The 21,160-nt window shown below is 40.6% G+C and overlaps 1 protein-coding gene across 2 annotated transcripts in view; it reads left to right on the top strand.

Annotated features, from left to right (window-relative positions):
* The window catches only part of adam12b (ADAM metallopeptidase domain 12b), an 87,140-nt gene that overhangs the window by 54,300 nt on the left and 11,680 nt on the right, over positions 1 to 21,160 (top strand). Inside the window, exons 12-20 of one of the 2 annotated variants that reach the window (XM_063491819.1) lie at positions 5,065 to 5,242; positions 10,088 to 10,177; positions 12,646 to 12,841; positions 12,966 to 13,074; positions 13,519 to 13,717; positions 15,800 to 15,877; positions 17,691 to 17,799; positions 18,192 to 18,330; positions 19,070 to 19,178. In XM_063491819.1, coding sequence (XP_063347889.1) covers positions 5,065 to 5,242; positions 10,088 to 10,177; positions 12,646 to 12,841; positions 12,966 to 13,074; positions 13,519 to 13,717; positions 15,800 to 15,877; positions 17,691 to 17,799; positions 18,192 to 18,330; positions 19,070 to 19,178 — 1,207 coding nt within the window. Of the gene's footprint in view, positions 1 to 5,064; positions 5,243 to 10,087; positions 10,178 to 12,645; positions 12,842 to 12,965; positions 13,075 to 13,518; positions 13,718 to 15,799; positions 15,878 to 17,690; positions 17,800 to 18,143; positions 18,331 to 19,069; positions 19,179 to 21,160 lie in introns of both variants that reach the window. The other variant, XM_063491818.1, reaches the window with a different exon arrangement.

Raw genomic sequence — 21,160 nt, 5'->3', positions numbered from 1 at the left:
AAAGAAAAGGCAATTTCACCATTACAGGATGCTTGAAAGACCTGTACAGTCAGCACAAATATACTGGCTGCCATTCAGTCGAACTTGATAACAATCAAGTAAAAGCAGTGGACTGGGAAATAAATTATTATTCTGACCTGGGCTCAGAAAATGTTTTGAAGAGAAGTGGAAAAATCTCCTGAGTGAATAAAGTAATGAAAGACATTTTTTTGCTAAAAACAAATCCATCCAGCTTGCTATTCAAAAAATGTTGGTATACAGTAAAGTAATTGCTGATGTTTTAGAGAGGTTAGCTAGTTTGATCAATATGGAAAGCAACAGAACGGATCAGGTGCAGCATTTAGTAAGTTCTCATCAGAATTAAAACCTCAATCAGCTCCTCGTCACTGCACATGTTAAGTGGATTTATTTTTAGCATGTAGAAAAACTGAGATACACTGTTGAAACTGCATTTCTTATTCTTATATGAGTTAGGATTTAATGTGTAGTTAAACGTCTTTATACATTAAACTTCTCAGCCTACTTAAGATCAAAGTGGACTGTATGTGGCCCATGATGGAAAATGAGTTTGACATCCCTGACCTACCTGAAGATCCCAGATTGCACCTCATGTTCATCTTAAAGTAATCTCTTGTAACAGAGGACTTTAAATAAATTGCAAAAGATAAAATTAGAATTCAAATCTCGAGGCTGTGAACAGATAAGATGCTGCTGTTAGTGTCTTTGGAGTGCTGCTAGACGGATATGTGTTATTTCAATTTTTTCTAATCTCATAATCTACCACCAATGTGTCAAAACGTCAGGTAGAAGAGCATGATGAGGTCTAGCAAAAGTGGTGTGTGTCTGCAAAGCTACCCCAGGCATGCCTTTATCCATAGATTAGATCTGAACAAATAGCAATTAAGCCCAGGCAACAACTAAAGACTCCTGTTAGTAAATTACCAGGGGGGCATATTTCTAACCCTTCTACCTGCTCCGAAATCAAAAGCTATAAGTTGAGAAATAAACAAATCCTCTCTTATAATAAAAGAAGCATGAGACAGAACATTATACGTGTTGTTATTAGATTTTTATTAGATTAACCGTAACTGCTTTGCCACAATAAAAATACTAGATGTTTTCATCCCTCTCACTGATGATGACACTGCTACTGCTCGTCAGTGAGATGTATTTTCCTCAGTCAGAAGCAAAGATTCATAAGGCTGTACAACACTGATGAGATTAGGATCTTTAACAGTGTGTGGTATTCACATTGCAAGTGACATATTTGCCTTTCAAACAGTAATGACAGCCAGAAAGCATGTGACTAATTAGATTTTGTAGAACTCTTATGAGCAGCCAAATTAGTTCCACCCCAGCAAACTACACCTGGAGAGGGTGCAGGGCTTCAAACCAGTATTGTCCAGGGAAACCTACACTCTCTGCTCGGCTAATTTCTTGGACAGCGGAGCAGCCGCGTGGTCTCAGCTGTAATAATGCATACGTTTGATGTGGATCTGTTGCAATCTAAGATGTGCTCATTGGAGCCATTCCCAGAGTAGGTTTACAGAAAACTACTTGCATGCTTCTGTTGACCTTACTCGGTTCGATTTCTTATTGTTGAAGTATTTTTTTTACTGTGCTCTTTACACAGAGCTGCAGATGCAATGAGGGTGCACAAAAAATGTATAGATGAAGAAACAATTTATTGCTAGTTCAGCAGAGATTTTAGCCTTAAAAACTTCACTAAGGATGGTTTTTTCCTCTCAACTTGATCTTAGATTTTTTCTTATGTAGCGTAGTTTATTTAACACTGAAGAGAAATAATATATTTGAAACCACATTTTTAGGAGTTTTACATGAAGTTCAGCGAGCCACTGCACTGAAACATTTTCTCTGCTTCTTGCCTGCATCACATACCCAGTGAACAGTAATTTAATGTTTTCTTTTCCTGTTCACATAAATTAATTTCCGTTCTCTGGTTGAAAGTCGCTGACATTCACCCAGAGGCACAGAAACACTTGAGAGGCATCGCCACAGATTCTGTCTTTGATTGTGCATTCGTGCTCATCTGCGTCTGGACAGGATGCCGCTTTGTTGTTTCTGTTCATTGTCATAAAGAGCCGCATCGGGCCGTGGGTGACAGAGATATTCTCACAGCATCCTTGGGCACCCTGTCGGGTTGACACTGCATCTGTTGCCAGGATGGAGTGGGCAGCTGTTACCTGGAGGAATGTCAGCTGCAGATTAGCGTCACAGCTCAATTATCAAAGCCCTGCTGATACACATCATTCGCCGCGTTAGACATCACTTAAAGGCAGATCATTTAGAGCAATTTCTTGGCTCCCACTATGGCCGCTCGAGGTGCCCTTTACTTTAAATAGTCGAGCTTATAAGTGACGGAGCGCATCTTGCACAGAGTTGCATTTAAGCGGCTTAAATGTCATTCTACTTATTCTAACCCCCATCAATAAGATTACATTAGGCTCTCTTTCTAGCTCACGTTCACTGTGTAGTTTTTATTCTATTTTATTATTTAACCAGTGGGAGGGCTAATCAGTGTTTTTTAGTAATGATAGCAGACACAAGCTTTAGGCTTCAGGGATAATAAAGTGTGTTTTCGGTTAAGAGAATAATCAGTGATCAAGCTTTTGTCTCAGACAAAGCATAGCTGTAGACACGCTGGTTCTCACTCGTATTTCCTTGACATTACATTTATCCTCTGGGTTTTTCTAATACTTTCCATGTGGGTCTAATTTGATCCAGAGAAGCTGTATTTTCCTCCATGAAGAAATGCTGCTGACAACTGTCCCAGCTTTTTCCATTAATGCCAATTTATTGAGAACAGGCTCTCCTTACCCCTCATGTACACTCCGTCTCCTTTCCTGAAGCAAGCCTGCGTTCTGTTATCAGAAGCAGACTGTGCTATTTACAGGGGGCTTGGTCTGCACTGTGCTGTGTGGTTTGAACTGCATAGCCTGTCTGTCCTTGATTTCATGCATGGTTATCCACACACAGGACAGCAGAGCTTGTTTTCTGAGTACCTTATGGCGGTAAAAAGACTCTAACAAGTGGCTTATGTGAGCAGACAAGGGTGGACAGAGACAGGCTGATTGGCTTCTGGTGTGTCAGAAATGAAAGCAGTCGACATTCAAAGGTGAACAGTGTGAGTGTAGGGAAAGCAGCAGCTTCACCCAGGATTGACTGTTTTTCTGTGTTCTTCAGAAATATTTGTGTCCATATATATATATATATATATTTATATGCAGAGTCCGTTTCCATTGAATGCCTCCACCCTTATCTCAAGCCCCCTCAGGAGGAGCTTCACTGTAGTCAACTAACAACAGTGAAATATCCATGCAGTTGCATCAGCTAAATCCCCCTTAGGCAAAGGCAAAGCATCACACATCCCTACCCCCCACCTCTGTCCACTGCCAGGCTCCACAAACATATTCTGTGTAATGTTGAATTTTCACAAATCTGCCCTGTCAAGCCTCAAGCTTTGCAGACAGCCTCCACACCCCGTTGCGTTTGAAGACCCCAGTCAGTCTATCGCTGCATAAGTACGTGTGTGACATGTTTCTTTCTGATGTCAAGCTTTTCAAGCATCCAATGCCAGCTCCTTTTCTCCGTGCCACGTCTGCCAATCCTCTCCGCTAGCCATCGCTCCCTGCCACCCCATATCCTCCTCTCGTCCTCTTTTTTTGAAGCTCGAGTGTGTCCCTCGATGAGCTGTGTGAGCTCTGAGATATCCATTTTACACCCCAAAGCCTGCCTTTCTCTGAGTGTTTTTGTGATGCTGTTCCTGTTTGTTTGCTGGCATGAAGAATGTAGCTGGAGTCTCGGTTATGTTGCTATTGTATGCTGGGTTGTAATGCAATATATCCTCTGGGTTGTGTTTTATTCTGTTAGCATGTTTACTATTCAAGCCTTAACTGAGAGTCCAAACTTGACACAGGGCATATAAAATGATTAAAATGTCTATTTTTTATTGTTTTGCAAATCTTGAGGGTCATTTTCAACTGGTTTGTCCCGTTTTAGTCATTCCCTGCCTTTTTCTTTTTTAGCCATTTGGGATCTGTTTAGATGTTTTATGTCACTTTCTTTGTGTCTTCATGGTTGGTTGCTGCCTCTTTGTAGGCTTTTTGCCACTCCTGACCAAATCTCTGTCCCCACTCCTGTCCAAACAGCAAGATTTTTACCATATTTCTATCTAGTCCACGATTTATTTATTCCTGATCTCCCTCTAGTTTTTTTTCTCCACTATTTGTCCACTCTCCTTTGGTCTGTTTCTGGCAACACTGTGCATGAATCCTTTCCTCTGTCCTACTTTTCTGCATTTTATTTATTTTCTTTTTTTTCAGTGTCAGTCCCTCACCTCCTTCAATGCCCTATTTATCTCTTTGGTTTGTGGAGTCGCAGGAACTCACTCCAACAGGAGGGGCCGTTTCCCCGGGCTTCACAGCTGTTATTGGCATATCATGCAGTTTCATCTTTAAAGTCATAACATTTTCTTCCTTTCTATAAGAAATTCCATTTCTTTCCTCGCTAAATTAGACGTTAGTCAGCACTTCAGGTAAGTGATACTAGGGAATGAAATTAATGCGGTAGAAATGATATGGTTTCGGGCTTGGTATTTCATAAAGGTTTCACATGCGCACATGCTCAGACACAAATCATCCACATCCCAGCACACCACACCTCTTCCATCCAATCAGTTGCTTAAATTGTCCCTCTCTAACCAGGATATGACTCTTGAAAATGTAGCTGCCAGAGAAAATGTTTATATTGGACATCTCAAGGACCATTTATGTATCATGTAGGATAGAAAATCCATTGAGATGGAGTTCATACAATGCCAGTAGACCATTAAATTTGTGTGAAAAGACCTCTCGAGTGAGCAGATTGAACAAAGGCTGCAGTGAAGACTTTGTGTTTTTTTGCCCAGTAGAGTGATTGAGTTCACTTTTCTTGACATATTTTCTGTTAAAGGCACACATCAAGGAGTTTTATCTTTGTGGAATTTGTATAAATGCTCTCCATTCTTTAATTTTGTTCAGCCTTGTTCCTACATTCTTGTTGCAGGTATCCCTTTCCAACCGTGTTCAGCACATGCAGTAAGAAGGACCTTGCCGCCAGTCTGGAGAAAGGCGTGGGAATGTGTTTGTACAACATGCCCGAGGTCAAGGTGCTTTACGGAGGCCAAAAATGCGGCAATGGCTATGTGGAGGAGGGAGAAGAGTGTGACTGCGGGGAGCCAGAGGTAAGGTCAACGCAAAAGGCATTCAACCACACCTGCACCATTGGAGTGGATCAATCTCCACCTGTGTGGTTACCACTGAACAGGGCATGTAAAGCTAAATGTGAAAGTGCTAAGAAAGCAAATGTTTTCAGTCAATCTTCCCCTTGGTGAGTTTGGAGAATCGGAATTCAGAAAAATAAAAGAGTATCCCTTTCTCCAAGATGCCCAAAAACCTCCCAAAATATTCTCTGCTTATAGTAAACCATGTCTTCAAATCAATATGTTTATTCCCAAATGTAAGAAATGACTGGGTGTGAATGAATAATGCAAAAAAACAAAACAACTTTTGCGCACTTGTCTTACTTGACATTTCCCTTGCAAACTGTGCTTAATGGAAACAATGTTACTGTCCTATAAGCAATCATCCAGAACCACTGAAAGTCTCAGCCACGCTCTCAGACCCCTAAAACAAACCACAACAAACTTCCAAGTTAAACTTTCTCTTGACCCTGAAATGTGTTTTTATGACTTAAAAGCAGAGAAATCTAGTAAGCTGGAAAAAAAATACCAACCCAAAAACCAGCAAGCCACCCAAGGCTTCCAGTGTAAGTGTTTTATTTACATCACACCTTCTCTTGATTTCCCACATGTGTGGAGCGAGGCTCTGACAGGCCGCTCGGGTGATGCCATATCCCCGCTGAAGGCCCATTAATCAAACCACTGTATAACGGTGTGACAAAGGAAACAAACAAATCAGGTCGAGGCTGAAACACATTTTCTTTGGCTGTACCAGCTGAAGTCTGATGCACGCATCCGTGCACACATTGTTTCTTTCTCGTGTGCACGGCAGGATGCCCTACCCTGTGAAGGGAAGTGAAAATCGCATGTGGGAAGCAGGTAACACTCTGTTGTAGCCAACCCAGCTGCTTGGAAATCACAGGAAATATAGTGAGGAATATATCACTCAAAATTCCTGCTCAATATACAATAAAAATAGTGACAAATGCCCTTCAGAGGCATTTGCTAAGTCCATTAATTATCTTTGTACAGTGCAGAAAGTCATCTTGAGAAGCTGGAACCACTAAGTGCTTGGCACTTTCCTTATAAATGAACTATCGTATCTACATCCTGCACATATTATTGCCCCATATTTAATGATGTACTTCTCAGTCATCCATTTTCTGAACTGTTAATCAAATTCAGGATTGCATAAGTGCTGGAGTCTACCCCAGCCTTTAATATGGCTCTCCAACAATTAGCTTGTTTTAAACTCCAATCAGACTGACACCGTGATTATAGCCTCTTCCAAGTTATATCCTAAAAAACACTTGCTTCCTTTTGCTGTAAAATCTTAGCGTAATATTTGATTTCTCTCTGGGCTTCGACTTCCGTGTAAAATCTGTGTTTCATTCCTGTTTCTTTCACTTAAGGAATTCCCTTATAAATTGTGACAATGCTCTCCTCGGCTTAACTGGAGAAAATGATTTATGAGTTAGTCCAGCTTAGATAAACGATCTCTTTCACATGTTCAAGCTGTACGAAATCTCGTTGCCAGACTGCTAACATGTTCTAATAAGCGAGCTCATATTACTCCCAGTAGCATTTAGGATCCGTAAATTTAAAATTCTTGTACTCGGATAAAGAGCATTAACTGGACAGGCTCCAGACTGTTGATCCCAGCGCTGAACGCAGGCTCAGAATTTTTTTTGCTGTTCCTCGCATAAAATCAGAAACTGAGGGGGCGGTGCCTTTCAGTCTGTGACATCAAGACTTGAAAACAGTCTCCTACTACAAATAACTCATTTAAAAAGCAGTTTCAAACTTGTTTTTCTTTTATTCTGCACTTTAATTTGTTCTTGCTTTGCTGTCAGTGACACTTTACTGTACTCTACTGTATTTTATTGTGGTTTTTATGTATTTTAGTCTACTTTAATTTACCTTGTGACTGCCTCTCTGTGAAAGGCACTTTACAAAAAAAAAATTACTTACTTAGTTTAAGAGAGAGGGTACATGTACAGGTCACATTCACATCTACATCCAATTAAGCTAACATGCATGACTTTGGGCTCTGGGAGGATGCCAGAGTAACTGGAGAGAAGACCGGCACAGAGAGGTCATGCAAACTCAACGTAGACATGATCCCCTCGCTAACCTTCCTGTTGTGAGGCGGTGGTGCTAACCGTTCCACAACCTTGATGCCCGTTATGTACTTTTATAACTTTATTAAATTGCTTGTAGAAATCTGTGGATCCCTCCATGGGTGTGCCTCCCCAGAAAGTCACTGACCCACCACCAAACCAGTCTTGCTAAATGATGGCACCATAACGCTCTCCACGGCTTCTCCAGACCTTTTCGCATCTGTCGCAGGTGCTCATAGTAAGCCTGTTCTCATCTGTGAAAAGCACAGGACAATATTGGTGGACCTACCAGTTCTGGGATTCTGTGGCAAATGTCAGTAAGGCTCCATGCTGCTAGGCAGTGAGCACATGACCCACTAAAGGACATGAAGCCCTCAGTCCACCTTCATGAAGTTTGTTTCAGATTTTTTGATCAGAAACACTCACAACAACAGCCTGCAGCAGGTCATTTTGTAGAGCTGTGGCAATGCTTTTCCTCTTCCTCCTTTCACGGAGGAGCTGCTCGTGAGTTACAGACTTTCTACGGCCCTGTCTAGCTCCCCTAGAGTAATTGCCTCCTCCATGATCGTGAGACTCTGTTGGAGACACAGCAAACCTTCTAGTAATGACACATTACTGAATTTCCCGGAGGAACCCACCCGAGGGATTAATAATTTTATCTAATATTACTGTGCCATCCTCATGTTACCAGTGGTGACAAATGCAAATCCAAAATTAAAAAAATCAACCTGTGGTAATTTCATTAACACCAAAGCTGCTGAAATTGATTAATAACCCCCTCTGCTACTTAACTCAACAGATCAATATCCCAGAAGTTTAACTGACTGAATGCTATACTCTGATTAAAAAGTGATCCTTTAATTTCTTTGAGCAGTGTGGATTTCAGTAAGGACAGATCATTTGGACAGAGTGATTTATTGAAGGACAGAGTTTGAGTAGTAAACTGTTTGGCAGTTAAACTCTGATCATACTACACGATTGGGACAGGAACCCCTGGAGTCCAGAAGCTGGTGGTGGCAGACTTGATGCAGTTGGAGATGAGGTGGAGGCTTACTGGCTCAAGACAGGAAATAAACGGTTGGACCAGAGTGATGACGACAGAATTTAGTTTGACTGCGTGGGAAGGCTGGAATGATGCAAAGAATAGACTGGCAGCCCAAATTCCCAGCAATCAAGGCAGACGAGTCAATATAGATGTTTTGTTTTTGTTTTTTTCTTTTTGTTACGGAACTTATGCATAAGCTTATATGTTTTGCCTTTACATTTGCATATAATTAGAATTTCAACTTAAATTCAAACATTCAGGTGAGTTTTGACCTTTAGTTGGCTGAAAAGCCAGAAGCAGTGTAGAGTTTTGTGGCAGCTTAATTAACATTTACCAACTGTAGCTATAAAATGAGATATGAATGGTTGATAACAATCTGTAATCTGGTAGATTTAAATGACATTTATTGCCTAGTGGATTTTATACCTTGTTTTTCGCAAGCTCTGTTTACTCTAGAGATCCAAATATAGAGCCATTAGGCTGATAAGCTTAAAATATTGACATGTTAAGCAGAAAAGTTCAAATAGTTTTTACTGAAGTTGACACGATGTAATCGCCAGGACAGTCTTCGAGTTGATGTTTTTTCCAATTAAATTACTGCTTTTTTTTTCTGTTTTCAACTCGCTGAACTTCGACTGACTCAACATTGCGTTTGTTCGATAAGTGCTGTTATTACTGTGTTCTCCATCATTTAGATGGCAGCAGATTGTATTTGGGTGAAGTCGTTATGTTTGACCACCAACAAACTAACCATAAATTTTCCATTTGGTAGTTCCATCTCTGCCAGTTTACCTCTTTGTAACCTCCGTGATGTCAGCACACGGGCTTGTGCTTGTTAGATCTGCCGACCCACTTAGTCCAAGAGATGAAAGCAACTTTCTTCTTCCCTCTTAAAAAAAGGCCTACATCAGAGCCAAGAGGTAAACAGCCATAATCATAAAACCTCACATACACTGAAAATTAGACATCCAACAACTCGCCTGCCTCCATCTTCCACCTTCTACACATCTTGTCATTACCTTAGGGCCCCACAGGCTAAACAGCTATGTTGTTTGTTTTTGTGAAATAGTGTGATTTCTGGCACTGCTTGCACAAAGCTGATGTGTTTTGGGATTCAATAAAAGATAAACATCGACAGATAAACGCCTCACTGGGGATTTTTGTTACGGCGTTACTCCCCATCCAGCTCCTCCTGACACATGCTCTATCGGCTCATTTTCTGCAAGCTGATCTTGTCATTGTGGTAAAGTGTCTACAATCTTCAAGTCCCGTTTCTGCTTCTGGCCACGATGCCCTAATTGTCAACTCTGAAACACGTTTCTGTTATCTGCATCAAATCTCAGTGGAGGTTTTAACACACGCCCGCTTAAGAGCTTCACCTGATTTCTATCTTTTACTTGTCTTCTGTTTTTTTGAGGGGGCGTATTGCATTAAACACGTTCCTTTCCTTTTTTTTTCTTCTTTTTTTTCACTACTCTAAATGTCTAAAGAATTTGCCAAATTCAAAACATATGAGCCTGAGTTTATATGTGTCCCTTTGAGGGTCTGCAGGTCAGGGTAGGAATCTCCGGACATCTCCCCTGACCTGGAAGTCTTTATCTGACAGGGAGCAGCCAGCAGTGGATCTTCAGGGAAGTGATCAGGTCCACATGTTGTTAAGTATTTTGTTTTCTTTTCCTCCAGGAATGCATGAACCCGTGCTGCAATGCCACCACATGCACCCTGAAAGAAGATGCTGTGTGTGCCCACGGACAGTGCTGTGAAGGCTGCAGAGTAAGAGATTTCATGCAGTTCTTGGTCTTTTTCACTTTGTCCTTCAACTGTTTTTAATTTACATGCACTCATATGTTCCTAAGAGCCAAATAAATTCTGTAATAGCTTTTCAGAGCTTCACTTTTTATAAAAACTTTCTAAAACTCTTAATTCTCGGCAGAAGGTTATTACTGGTTAGAGACTTGTGAGTCTGCTTGTTTGTATAATTTCATATCTCGGGTGATTTTATTCCAAATTTGTATATCTATTTGTATAATAGGAAGGTTTCAATTGAATTCAAGTTCAAGTTGGATAGCCTAAGATTTGCTTCGTCTTAAATATTCATGGTTTTTGTTTGCCATGGAAATCATTTTATATCATCTTTGGTCGTCTCTTTTCAAAAAAAGTACTTGTTGAAAATGTATTCCAAGGATTGCATTTAGAGAGCCAATGATGGCCTTGCAGAATTATATATCTTAAGATATAAGTACTGCAAAGTGTTATTCACAAGAAACAGCTTAATGTTCTGTGTTTTTGCTGCATAAGTACAGTACTGTACAATAGTCTAGAGCTACTTTTTTAAATGGTCTTGAGCAATAGTTTTTCTGGCTTTCCAAAGGTATTTCAAAGTTTTTCGTCAAACCTCGTCTGCTTTTTCACTTATTTTCAGTCCTTCCTTTAACCTAATTGCTTTCAGAGGAATGTTTGTGGTTGTTGTTGTTTGTTAAGCCACTTAACACTGACCTATGAATTATTACAAGCATAAAAAGTTACCAACCCAAAGGATGAATCAGTGTTGTGTTTGCACATAACAGACAGCTTAACCAAATACCTTTAGTCACTTTGTTACCAGCAGCCTGTCACAAAAAAAACAATATGCTCCTATTTCTTTACTTACATCAATCACAAATGCCAAAGATATCTCAGTTAGACGGGTATAAAATAGCATTTTTACACCAACAAGGTGATTCCCAGAGAGCTATTAGCTGAAAGCTTGGCATACCTCCGTATGGTGTGCAGTATGTCCTGAACTAAACAAATGGAGGACGAAAGAAGTGACGACCAAAAAAATCTATCTACAACAAATGGACAGTATCTGAAAATCATGTCCTTAAGAAATAGGAACAGATTCGTCAAAGACCTGACTAAGAACGCAAGAGATGCTTCTGGCCTTTCAGCTGATCCATCTACTGTTCACCAAAAGACTCATTAGAAATGGTCTCAGTGAAAGGGTGGCTGTTAAGAAGCCATTCTTCAGGAACAGAAACATGGAGAAAAGGCTGGGGTCGACCAGATTACAGAAGAACTGGACTGAAAATTAGAGGCAACTAAAGTCATTGAGAAATCCATATTTGATCCAAATTTTTAGTTTAACTCATCATCAGTGTGGACGGAGTAGGTCAGGAGAGGCTCTGTCAGGGTTTGGGACTGCATTTCACATTTTAGCATGTGGTGTTGGAGATCTTGTTAAAATTGATGCAAGAATTAGCACAGAAAAGTATCGTCAGACTGTGAACCACCATGCATTACCATCTGGAAAGTATTTGGTTGGCAATGGCTTCACCTGCCAGCATGACAATGATCCCAAACACACTGCCAATGGAGTAAAAGCATACCTGGGTAAGGAAAATAACACTATCAGTCATAGATTGGTCTCCCCAGAGCCTAGACCTCAACATTATTGAAGGAGTGTGGGATCATCCTGACCCGGAACATAACATCCAAAGAAAAGCTTTGAATGTCCTACAAGAAACCTGGAGAACTATTCCTGAAGACTACTTGAAGATATTACAAGAAAGCTTTCCTAAGTTTTCATATATGTTTTCACATGTTTAAATTGTTTTACCAATTTCCCATTTTCCTGGTAAAATATAAAGAAATAAGGGGCTAATCACGACTCTTGCACAGTATTATATTAGAAGCTATTTTTGGGCATGTATATGACTTTGTAGTTTTTCATTTCATTTTCAGATTTAAGCTCTCCAGACACTTTTAAACTGTTAAACAACTGTTTTTATTTCAGCATCCAAAAGCTTTGATGTTTTCAACCAGTAATAACAGTGATCATCCCAATATTTCCAACACTTGATAAAACTTTTGATTACAGCACAAAACAGAAACTCGCAACACAATAGATGGGAGCAAAAACAAATTAAATTGGAGTCGACCTCAAATCTTCTTTAAATTCCTTTTAGAGATTATCTTGCGTTTGGCAGATCCACAAGAGAAAAGCCAGGGTTTATGGTCACGTTTTTCATTAATTAAGCCTTAACCTGCAAATATCACCTTTAAAACCCTTTATTGATGCAGGGTGGCATACCTTCATAGATTGAAATGCCCTCCTGTCCACCACTTCCATAGCTATGCGGAACATTTACAAAGCCCAAAAGCAAAAAACAGTTAAATAAAGCTGCTGTTCAATGAGCCAGTGTTGATTTTGTATCTACTGTAAAAGGGGGTCTAATGTACAGCACTCTATTTATTCACAGCTCAAACCTGCTGGCACCCTTTGCCGGGAAACCAGTAACTCATGTGACCTGCCAGAGTTCTGTACTGGCGCCAGCCCTCACTGCCCAGCCAACGTTTATCTACATGATGGACATGCCTGCCACAACGTTGACGGCTACTGCTACAATGGCATCTGCCAGACTCACGAGCAGCAATGCATCACTCTGTGGGGAGCAGGTAAATCAGTGGATGCTTGCAAGCTGGAAATTTATGCATAATCTTTGCTTTTCTAAGGTAAAGCATTGTTTCATTTTCATGATTACATTGTGGGGGGGTGGTTTCTTGTTTGTCTCTTATAAAGGAGCAAAGCCCGCCCCTGGGATCTGCTTTGAGAGAGTCAACTCTGCAGGCGATCCTTACGGGAACTGCGGGAAGGACTCCAAAGGCTCCTTTGCCAAATGTGATGCAAGGTAAGGCTGCGGCTGCACTGATGTGGTAAAGGTAAAGAGAAATTACTGTGGAAAACAAAGCTAATTAGCTCACGTAGTGTCATTGGCAATCATCATTATGCTGTGACGTGATCTTCAATCTAAAGTTTGCATGGCTGAATAATGTAATTTCAGAAAGATAGCAGCTAATTAAGAAAGTATTCATGAATCAATTTATTCTATTTTTGTCAGCTAATTGTTCTTAAGATCTTCTCCCTTCTGGTAAATTCTGTAATCAAGCTTTTTGTTAATTGATGTAATTGCTTTGATGACCGGAGGACTGAATCACTGCAGGCCCCTTCAGCACTCTTTCATCCTCCTCTGCAGTTACTTATCTTCAACTGTGATTGACAGAGCAGCATTATGGGTTTTTTTTTAAGTTGTACTATGTGTGTGTGTTTCTATATGTGTATGTGCTCTGTGCAGTGATGCAAAGTGTGGTAAAATCCAGTGCCAGGGTGGAGCCAACCGCCCAGTGATCGGAACAAATGCCGTTTCCATTGAAACTAACATCCCTCTGCAAGAAGGAGGACGTATTCTGTGTCGAGGAACACATGTTTACCTGGGCGATGACATGCCTGACCCTGGACTGGTGCTGGCTGGCACAAAGTGTGGAGACAACATGGTGAGTGATCAGTAATGTAAAGGCCTTTAATTCAACCGTTAAAACTTTATTTATATTCAAGATTTAATGTAATGAATCGAGTACTGCTCAACATTATACCCCAGTATCTACAGCAGAATTTTATAATATTGTTCTGTGTTTTTTTTCATTAACTACAGTATCGGTTTGCTTGTTGTTTGCTGTCCTATAACAACAGGATGCAGTTTTATAATTCATGTTCTCTAGAGATGCTAAAAGGCTCGCAAGTGTATGAACCTGAAGTTGCATTCCCTTGAGGAGTACCAGACCGAACAGCAAGGTTTTCACTTCCTATAGAAAATGGCCAATAAAGCTAACTGAGTGAATCCACTGATGCATTTTTGCACATCTTGCTTAGGGCTGAATAAGACTTTTTTTGAGGTCTTAGTTTTATTAGGTGTGTCTCTCAACTTTTCTCTGTCTTTTTGTTCCTTTCCAAACTTCTCTCACCACATCACTGACATCAGTCCCTACTCCTGCCAAGTAGGAGGTTAATAGCTTTCGAATGGATAACTTACCGACCTAACTGCCTCTTCAATCTACAACATTTGCTGATTTGATGATAATCGGTTGAGGGAGCACACACTGATCAGCCAGGACATTAAACCCACCTGCCTATTATTGAGTAGATCTGTTTCCATATTGCCAAAACAACTTTGACCCATTGGGGCAGGATCACAAATGCTGGGCTTGGCCCATGGTTTCTGGCACCAAGATGCTGGCAGCAAATGCTTTGAATGACATGCTGGGACCACATGGACTCTTCATTGGACCCCAGAACGATGCCTTTTTCATGCCTTTTGATCCTCAAGTCATATCAGGTTGTTTTGTTTTGTTTTGGGGTTTTTTTTTTGGGGGGGGGGGGGGGGGGGGGTTTAAGGCCAGTATGCATGATCTGAAATTATTTTTATGGACATAGTAGGTGTTGGAGTTATCACTTGACTTGGTTGGTGAAGCTCCTGCAAGTCAGAATAGGTCGTTGAGCATTAAATCCTTGCAGATATTCTTGATGCCTGCTCGGGAGTTCTCAGGCATTTTTAGATGATTGCATTTACCAAATCCCCCCAGAGCTGTGGATTTGGACTTGTGAAAGTCATTTGTGATTGAAATTTGGCTAAACGTGTGAGGGCTGTGTCACAAAAGAAAATAACCAGGTTTCACACGGTTGTTCTTAACACAGGAGAATAGGAGACATTTACTGTATTGCATAAGGTTGCGTATAAAGAGTGTTTCAAATGGCTGTTTCTTTTACAAGCAGTGGAACTAAATAATAGGGTCTACAAGTGTGCTTTTTCAGTTGCCTCCGGGGACTTACCTTGGTGCCTTTGTACCTACCCCATTGAGCTGTGTGTGCAAAATGGACGTCAGCCAGGTTAGTTTGTCTCCTGGCTACAGTCTCCCAAGTCATGAGTTAGCGCCCTGGAAACTTTGATGGCCTGGAGGTGGCTGTTTGTCATGGGCCTTTGTTCTCTGAAAAAAGGATTTGTATTTCCTTGTCAATCAGGGTATTAAGTTAGCAGCTCACGGCCTTCTCAGCAATAGCAGTTGAATAAGATGAGAGCTGCTTGCCTAATGCGGGCCTTATTTTCTACATAAAAGCAACCGTCTTTTTTACATTCTGATGTTTTTGTTTGATCTAAAGAATAGAAAGCTTATTGTGATTTTTGCCTCTTCAGCCCCGCACCGCATTACAGCTACCTGAGCAGCATTCAGCACTTCCACCTGAGTGGGAAATTGCTTATTTCGCTGTAAATCTCCCACAGACATCTCTTCAGATGTTAGGCTAATCATCACATTTATATGCAGCATTTGTAGTTTTAATTGATCATGTTAATTTCAACTTCAAGACCGTTTGATAAAAATTCACAGGGCAGCTGCACTCTTCTGTTTGAGTTAGCAGCAGGCATCAATGATGCTCCTTTATGATGGCCATAAATAAGATATTTTCCAGCTGTTCCGCAGAAGTATAAACCCTTCTTCTTATTCTTAGTATTTCTGTTCATCTTCATGGACTCTTGAATTCAGCACCTCCTGAAATATTTAATGGTGCTTTTCTCTTTATAGGTGTGCCTGAATCGGCAATGCCAGAATGTCAGCGTCTTTGGTGTGCATGAGTGCTCGGGAAAGTGCAGTGGACGTGGGGTGAGTGCAAGTACCTATTAGCTCAAATTTTAGTGTTAAATTATACACCGTAGCCTTTGAAACAGTGTCAAAAGCCTGTGAGAACTCTGTATTTATCTATTCAGTTGCATTTGGAACAACTACATATACCCCGTAATTGCAAACAACAGCAGAGCAACAATGTATTTACGATACAGCCTTTGACTTATGGCAGCTTCTCCTATTACGCACAATCAATCTTCATTGTTCCACCGAGGTTAAATCAATCACTTTTACAGCATCATTTAGGGACTACTTAAATTGTTGTCCATCATCTTTTTTACTACGCAAAGGGAGAAGAGCCAGTGCAGCATGTCAGGGTGTCCACCTGCACACAATAGTCATTTTCTTTGCAGCATAAAAGCAGCTCGAACTGCTCTAAAATGATCACCCTTTTCTCTTATCAATAATTCAGCAAAGGGTGCTTTTATGATTTATTTAGTTTGTTGTTTAGTTCTGTGAATCAAACATTCACCGCAGGCGAGATGAATTTACAGACACCAACTCAATTACGGCATCGTAAAGCACCGAGATTTTGTGCAACAAGAAATCAAAGCTATGATTCTGAGATATTTTTTTTATCCTCTTATAATTTGCTAAATGTCTGTGAAACAAATTAGCTTGTAAATGGAAAATAACAGCAACAAACAAAATATTGTAGCTGCGTGTTGATTGGCTCAAAAATAATCACATTAAAAATGACTTTGTGGGGGAATTTGAGAAAAATATTTTCCCACTGTGCGAAGTAGAGCTGCATCTCCCCTCCTGCAGAAATATCTGCCAAGAATAATTTGCCTACCATTTTGTCAAACACCTCGCACAGTACGAGACCTGACTGGGAAAGTAGTAATGCTCTGAATTTACCTTAGGAGCTTGCCTGCAAGTCCTCTTGCTTTATCTCACAATGCATGCGCTGTATTGACGCTGGAATCTATTTTTGTTACTTATTTAGCAGGTAAAAAGCACTTTGGGGGCTTTTTTTCTGCACCTTTTAAACGCAGATGAATGCCACGTTTTCTATAAATAATCGGATCAAAATGTGTGTCTGTGTGCACCAGAGTAGCTGATTGTGGTTCCATCTAATTACCATTTCAAGCACATAGATGTTCTTAGACTTTTAAAAGTTATTTATGGCTTTTACATGTGCAGAAATAGGAGATGTAATCCATTTCTCTATAGCTACTTTTTGAGCCTCCATCTTCAGCCCCACAGAGTTTTAAAGAATTTGATGCCTACTTAGATTTCACAGATCTTTCACACATCTGCTTCAGTTTTTATTCATGACGCATTATGGTAACATTTCCCTTCGCACAAATATAAATCTCGCTCAATCCATAACTCCCTCTCAACCCCCCAAGTGCCTCTTAACCCTATCAGTTGATGCAAAGGAGTGTCCATGGCCTGGAGGCAGGGAAGTCTCTGGACTGTACGTCTGTGCTATGTTAATCCCCTACAGCTGCTCAGCTCCCTCTCTATTTGTCTCCTCTTCTATCCACCTGACAGCTGGACTGCGTTATTTCACCAGGGAATCCTCCTGGATCAAACTTCTGCACTGGAAACTTGAGGCTTTAGGGGACAGTCTCTCCCTTCCACATGCTTTATCTATTATAAGTGTACACACACAAGCACAGTCAGTGCTCTGTTGGATTGCTTTATTTAATGGTTTATGACCAATTTAGTTTGCACCTTGTTATTTTGCTGTTAGATCTAAGGCCGTTTGATACTATTTGATGCCGGAGACAAAAGAAATAGTCAATATTGCATCTAATACACACTAAAAGTACCTTGTTTACAGGTTTGCAACAACAAGAAGAACTGCCACTGTGAAGCACACTGGGCCCCGCCGTTTTGCGAGACAGCCGGCTTTGGTGGGAGCATTGACAGCGGGCCAATGAGAGCTGCAGGTAGTGTGGACAGTTTAATTTCTATCGTCACTCATCTAGGCAGACAAACAACAACACTAACTCAGAAATAAGCAGGAACACAAAGCTCCTTATACGTCTCTTTCTTGCAGAGTCAGTTCTGGATTAATGTGTGGTTTGGACTAAAGTGTAACTTTCCTAGTGCAACACAACTCCCTTTCCACCCTGTAATACATTATACTGTGAACAGTTTTTATTTAAAAAAAAAAAGAAGGAATAGAGTGAGAAGCAGAAATGAGCAGAGAAATGTGAACTGTGTGAACTGCTGGCCGTGGCCTAGCTGTAACGGTCTTTACGTTATGTCCTGTCATTGTTCCGTGCTGTAGATGTGCGTGTGTGTGTATTAATGTGCGTGTTGTCATATATGGCATCAGCTGACAGCGTGCTGATTACTGTGGCAATCCTGGTCACCCTGGTGAGCCTACTGGTAGCCACCGTAATCATCTTTCTGAAGAGGAAGACTCTGCTGCGCTTCCTCTTCACCAATAAGAAGAGCACCTTGGAGAAACTCAGGTAACATTTCCCTCTGAAAACCCGTAAGAAGAAGAAAATTTCATAAAAATTTGCATTCTTGTTTTCTTGCAAGTTTATTTATGGGAAACTTGTACACAAAATATACATAGTTGACAATTTCCCTAACTGCTTATATAATTCAGGGTCATGTGGGCAAAGAGTCTGTTCCATCTCAGGGTTAAACAGAGAGACAGACGACTATTCACACTCACAGTCACACCTACAGCCAATAAGCGATCCCCAATTAACCTAATGTGCATATATTTGAACTTAGCCACCGATCTTTTCTGGACAGTTTACCCACCATGCCACATGTTTGTCACCAAACCTCAAACAAACGCAGTCAGTGAAATGTCATAAATCATTTCACTGCTGACAAGGCTGATATTTCCCTCAGGAGTTTTTTAAAGCACCAGCAGAGCTAAAAGCAAGTGAGTAACAGATTTACAAACTTGAAACTGTGATTTTCTAAGTTGATCTGCTTCATCAGGGGTGTGATCGCACTGTTAGATACAAATACAGTAGCGGTAGCAGGAGTGTGGAAGTATAAATAGGCAGACAACTATCATTTTTTGCTCTTTTTTTGTTGATATGGGTAATATTTCTGCACTGAGAAACAAGAAAAGGCTTCATTTCTAATGTGCTATACCTTCCTATATCATATCATAGCAGGAGGCATGTAGTGAAATATAAATATAAATGTCTAAATTAAAAAAAACTGCTTAAACTGTGCTCATAGATCCGTGGAAGCTACCAGGCCAACCAGTCCCATCAGAAGCGAGTCCATGTACAGACCCACACCGCAGCGCAAGCCTCCCCCCAAACCCTCCGGGGCTAACATTTTTAAGGTCAGTGTCTCCATAATGTGTCTGTCAGACAGCTTGCTTTATGCGTGTCGGCCTAGACCGTGTCTTCATACAACCGTAAAATTCCTCTATATGAGGGTGTGCGCACTCATTTCTGTCACAGGCCGTTTGGTTTCTTTTGTAATGATGACATTTTCTTAGAGCACTTCACTAACATGCAGTCAGGCCTCGGCGTAGAGCCGTAACGCTTCCATGCTCGTTGACAAAACAAGATGATGGCATGCCAGCTAATCGATTCAGCCTCACTCTATCTCTCACTCGAAGCAGTATTAATTACAGTGTCATTGTTGAGAGGATGCGGAGAAACTTTAATTGAAAGATTACACTATCTATAAGAGATTGTAATGTTGTTATTTGAGCCTCTTTAATAGTTGTTTGTTTGTTTGTTTCGCTATGAGAATGAAGCAGAGGTGATTGATTCAGGCAGAGGAAGAAAATAGGCTTTGATTTGGTTGTTGGAAACGATAAGCACAGAAGGAGATTGCCTATCACTTGTGTTTGTGTGCCAGAATAAAGGCACATGCATTTATTTATCGTGGGTATGTGGATCTGGTTTGTGTTTGCACTCACCAGTATCTGCAAAAAATGTGCAAAAATTGTTATATTAAATATAATAACTGAGTGAGGTTGATCTGTCTGTCTGTTCTCGTTATTCTGATTACTTCAGCCAGTTGTCAGAAGTCCAGATGTCAGTCAGCTGTCTTTGAACACATCTGCATTTTCTCTTTATGTGAATGTGCATGTGTGCTGTCCAGCAGCCAAATCCTTTATGGCCATTTTTGGTGTTATTGGGGGTTTTTTATTTTCGTTTTTTCTGGAGCGGAGGGTGAACAGCTGGTCAGGACATGTTGTCAGACTTTTACAATTTCACAACATCACATCTAATAATATTGTTTTCCAGTTTTATGGCTGATTCTGACATCAGCTTTCTGACGCTAATGAGACTTTATGACTAAAGTTGGGTTTTACTTTTATTTTACCTCAGTTTCACCCTAATATCACAGGCTTCAGCTTTTATAACCATTAGACAAAATTAGGCTGCACCTAATGACTTCATTGTGCAGATTGTGTGTTTGATTATTTTCATGTCTGAAAGGGTCTGAAAGCTTCAGAATATAGTGAAAATAACCGTCAAACCATCAGCTATTGGCCAGCAACAGATCATTGCTTCAAACAGTCCTTTTGGAGCAGACTTTAAACAAATGGGTACGCAGCAGCGGCACACTGAACAATCTGTGTGGTATTTTAAGCTGAAACTTGAAAGACACCTTCTAGGGACATGTGAGACCTGAATTAACTGGTTAATAAGGGGTGTAATATGGGACCTTTAATTTAGGATCTGTGAAACCAACCGGGGCCAGACATCAATAACTGTTTTTTAAAGAGAGGCATGAGCCGAAAGGCCATAAGACACCATCTAATATAGTCTAGAGGGTAGTAAGACTTAATCCAAAGTGTGTGAGACATTTTGTAGTCTTTGTGTCACCTCAGAAATATATTTTGATGATGTTCTGTATGCAGTGAGACTCGCTAATGAGTCCAAGTGGATCCAGAATTAACATACAAACCTGACCCAGATACAGCATGTGGCAACCATTCCTAAATACTTTCAGTTGCTGCTTGAGATTTTCAACACATAATGTTTATCAAAAGGAGGCAGTTAAGCTGGTGCGAGGATCTGGATTCATCCGAAGTGGCTCCTAGGTGAGGTCATTTCAGCGTGTCGTAGAAGTGGGAGGAAATGAGGCTACGTTTCTCGGCTGACCCGAGAACGTCGATGGATGGCTGGAAATGTCCTCACAGTTCAGAAGCTACAGCTGAAATATTTGGGACATTTTGCTTAATAAGAGAAAATTAATCATCAAAATGCCTGTCTGCGGTTCACACATTCTAATTATTTTAGCACCAACAAGATTAAAATGCAGGGGTTTAGAAAGTAATCTTGGTAAGGGAGAGTGGAAGGT

The sequence above is a fragment of the Pelmatolapia mariae genome, linkage group LG13, assembly GCF_036321145.2.
Source record: "Pelmatolapia mariae isolate MD_Pm_ZW linkage group LG13, Pm_UMD_F_2, whole genome shotgun sequence".
NCBI lineage: Eukaryota > Metazoa > Chordata > Actinopteri > Cichliformes > Cichlidae > Pelmatolapia > Pelmatolapia mariae.
Note: the sequence above shows the minus strand (reverse complement) of the source record. Positions and strands in the feature narration are given on the sequence as shown.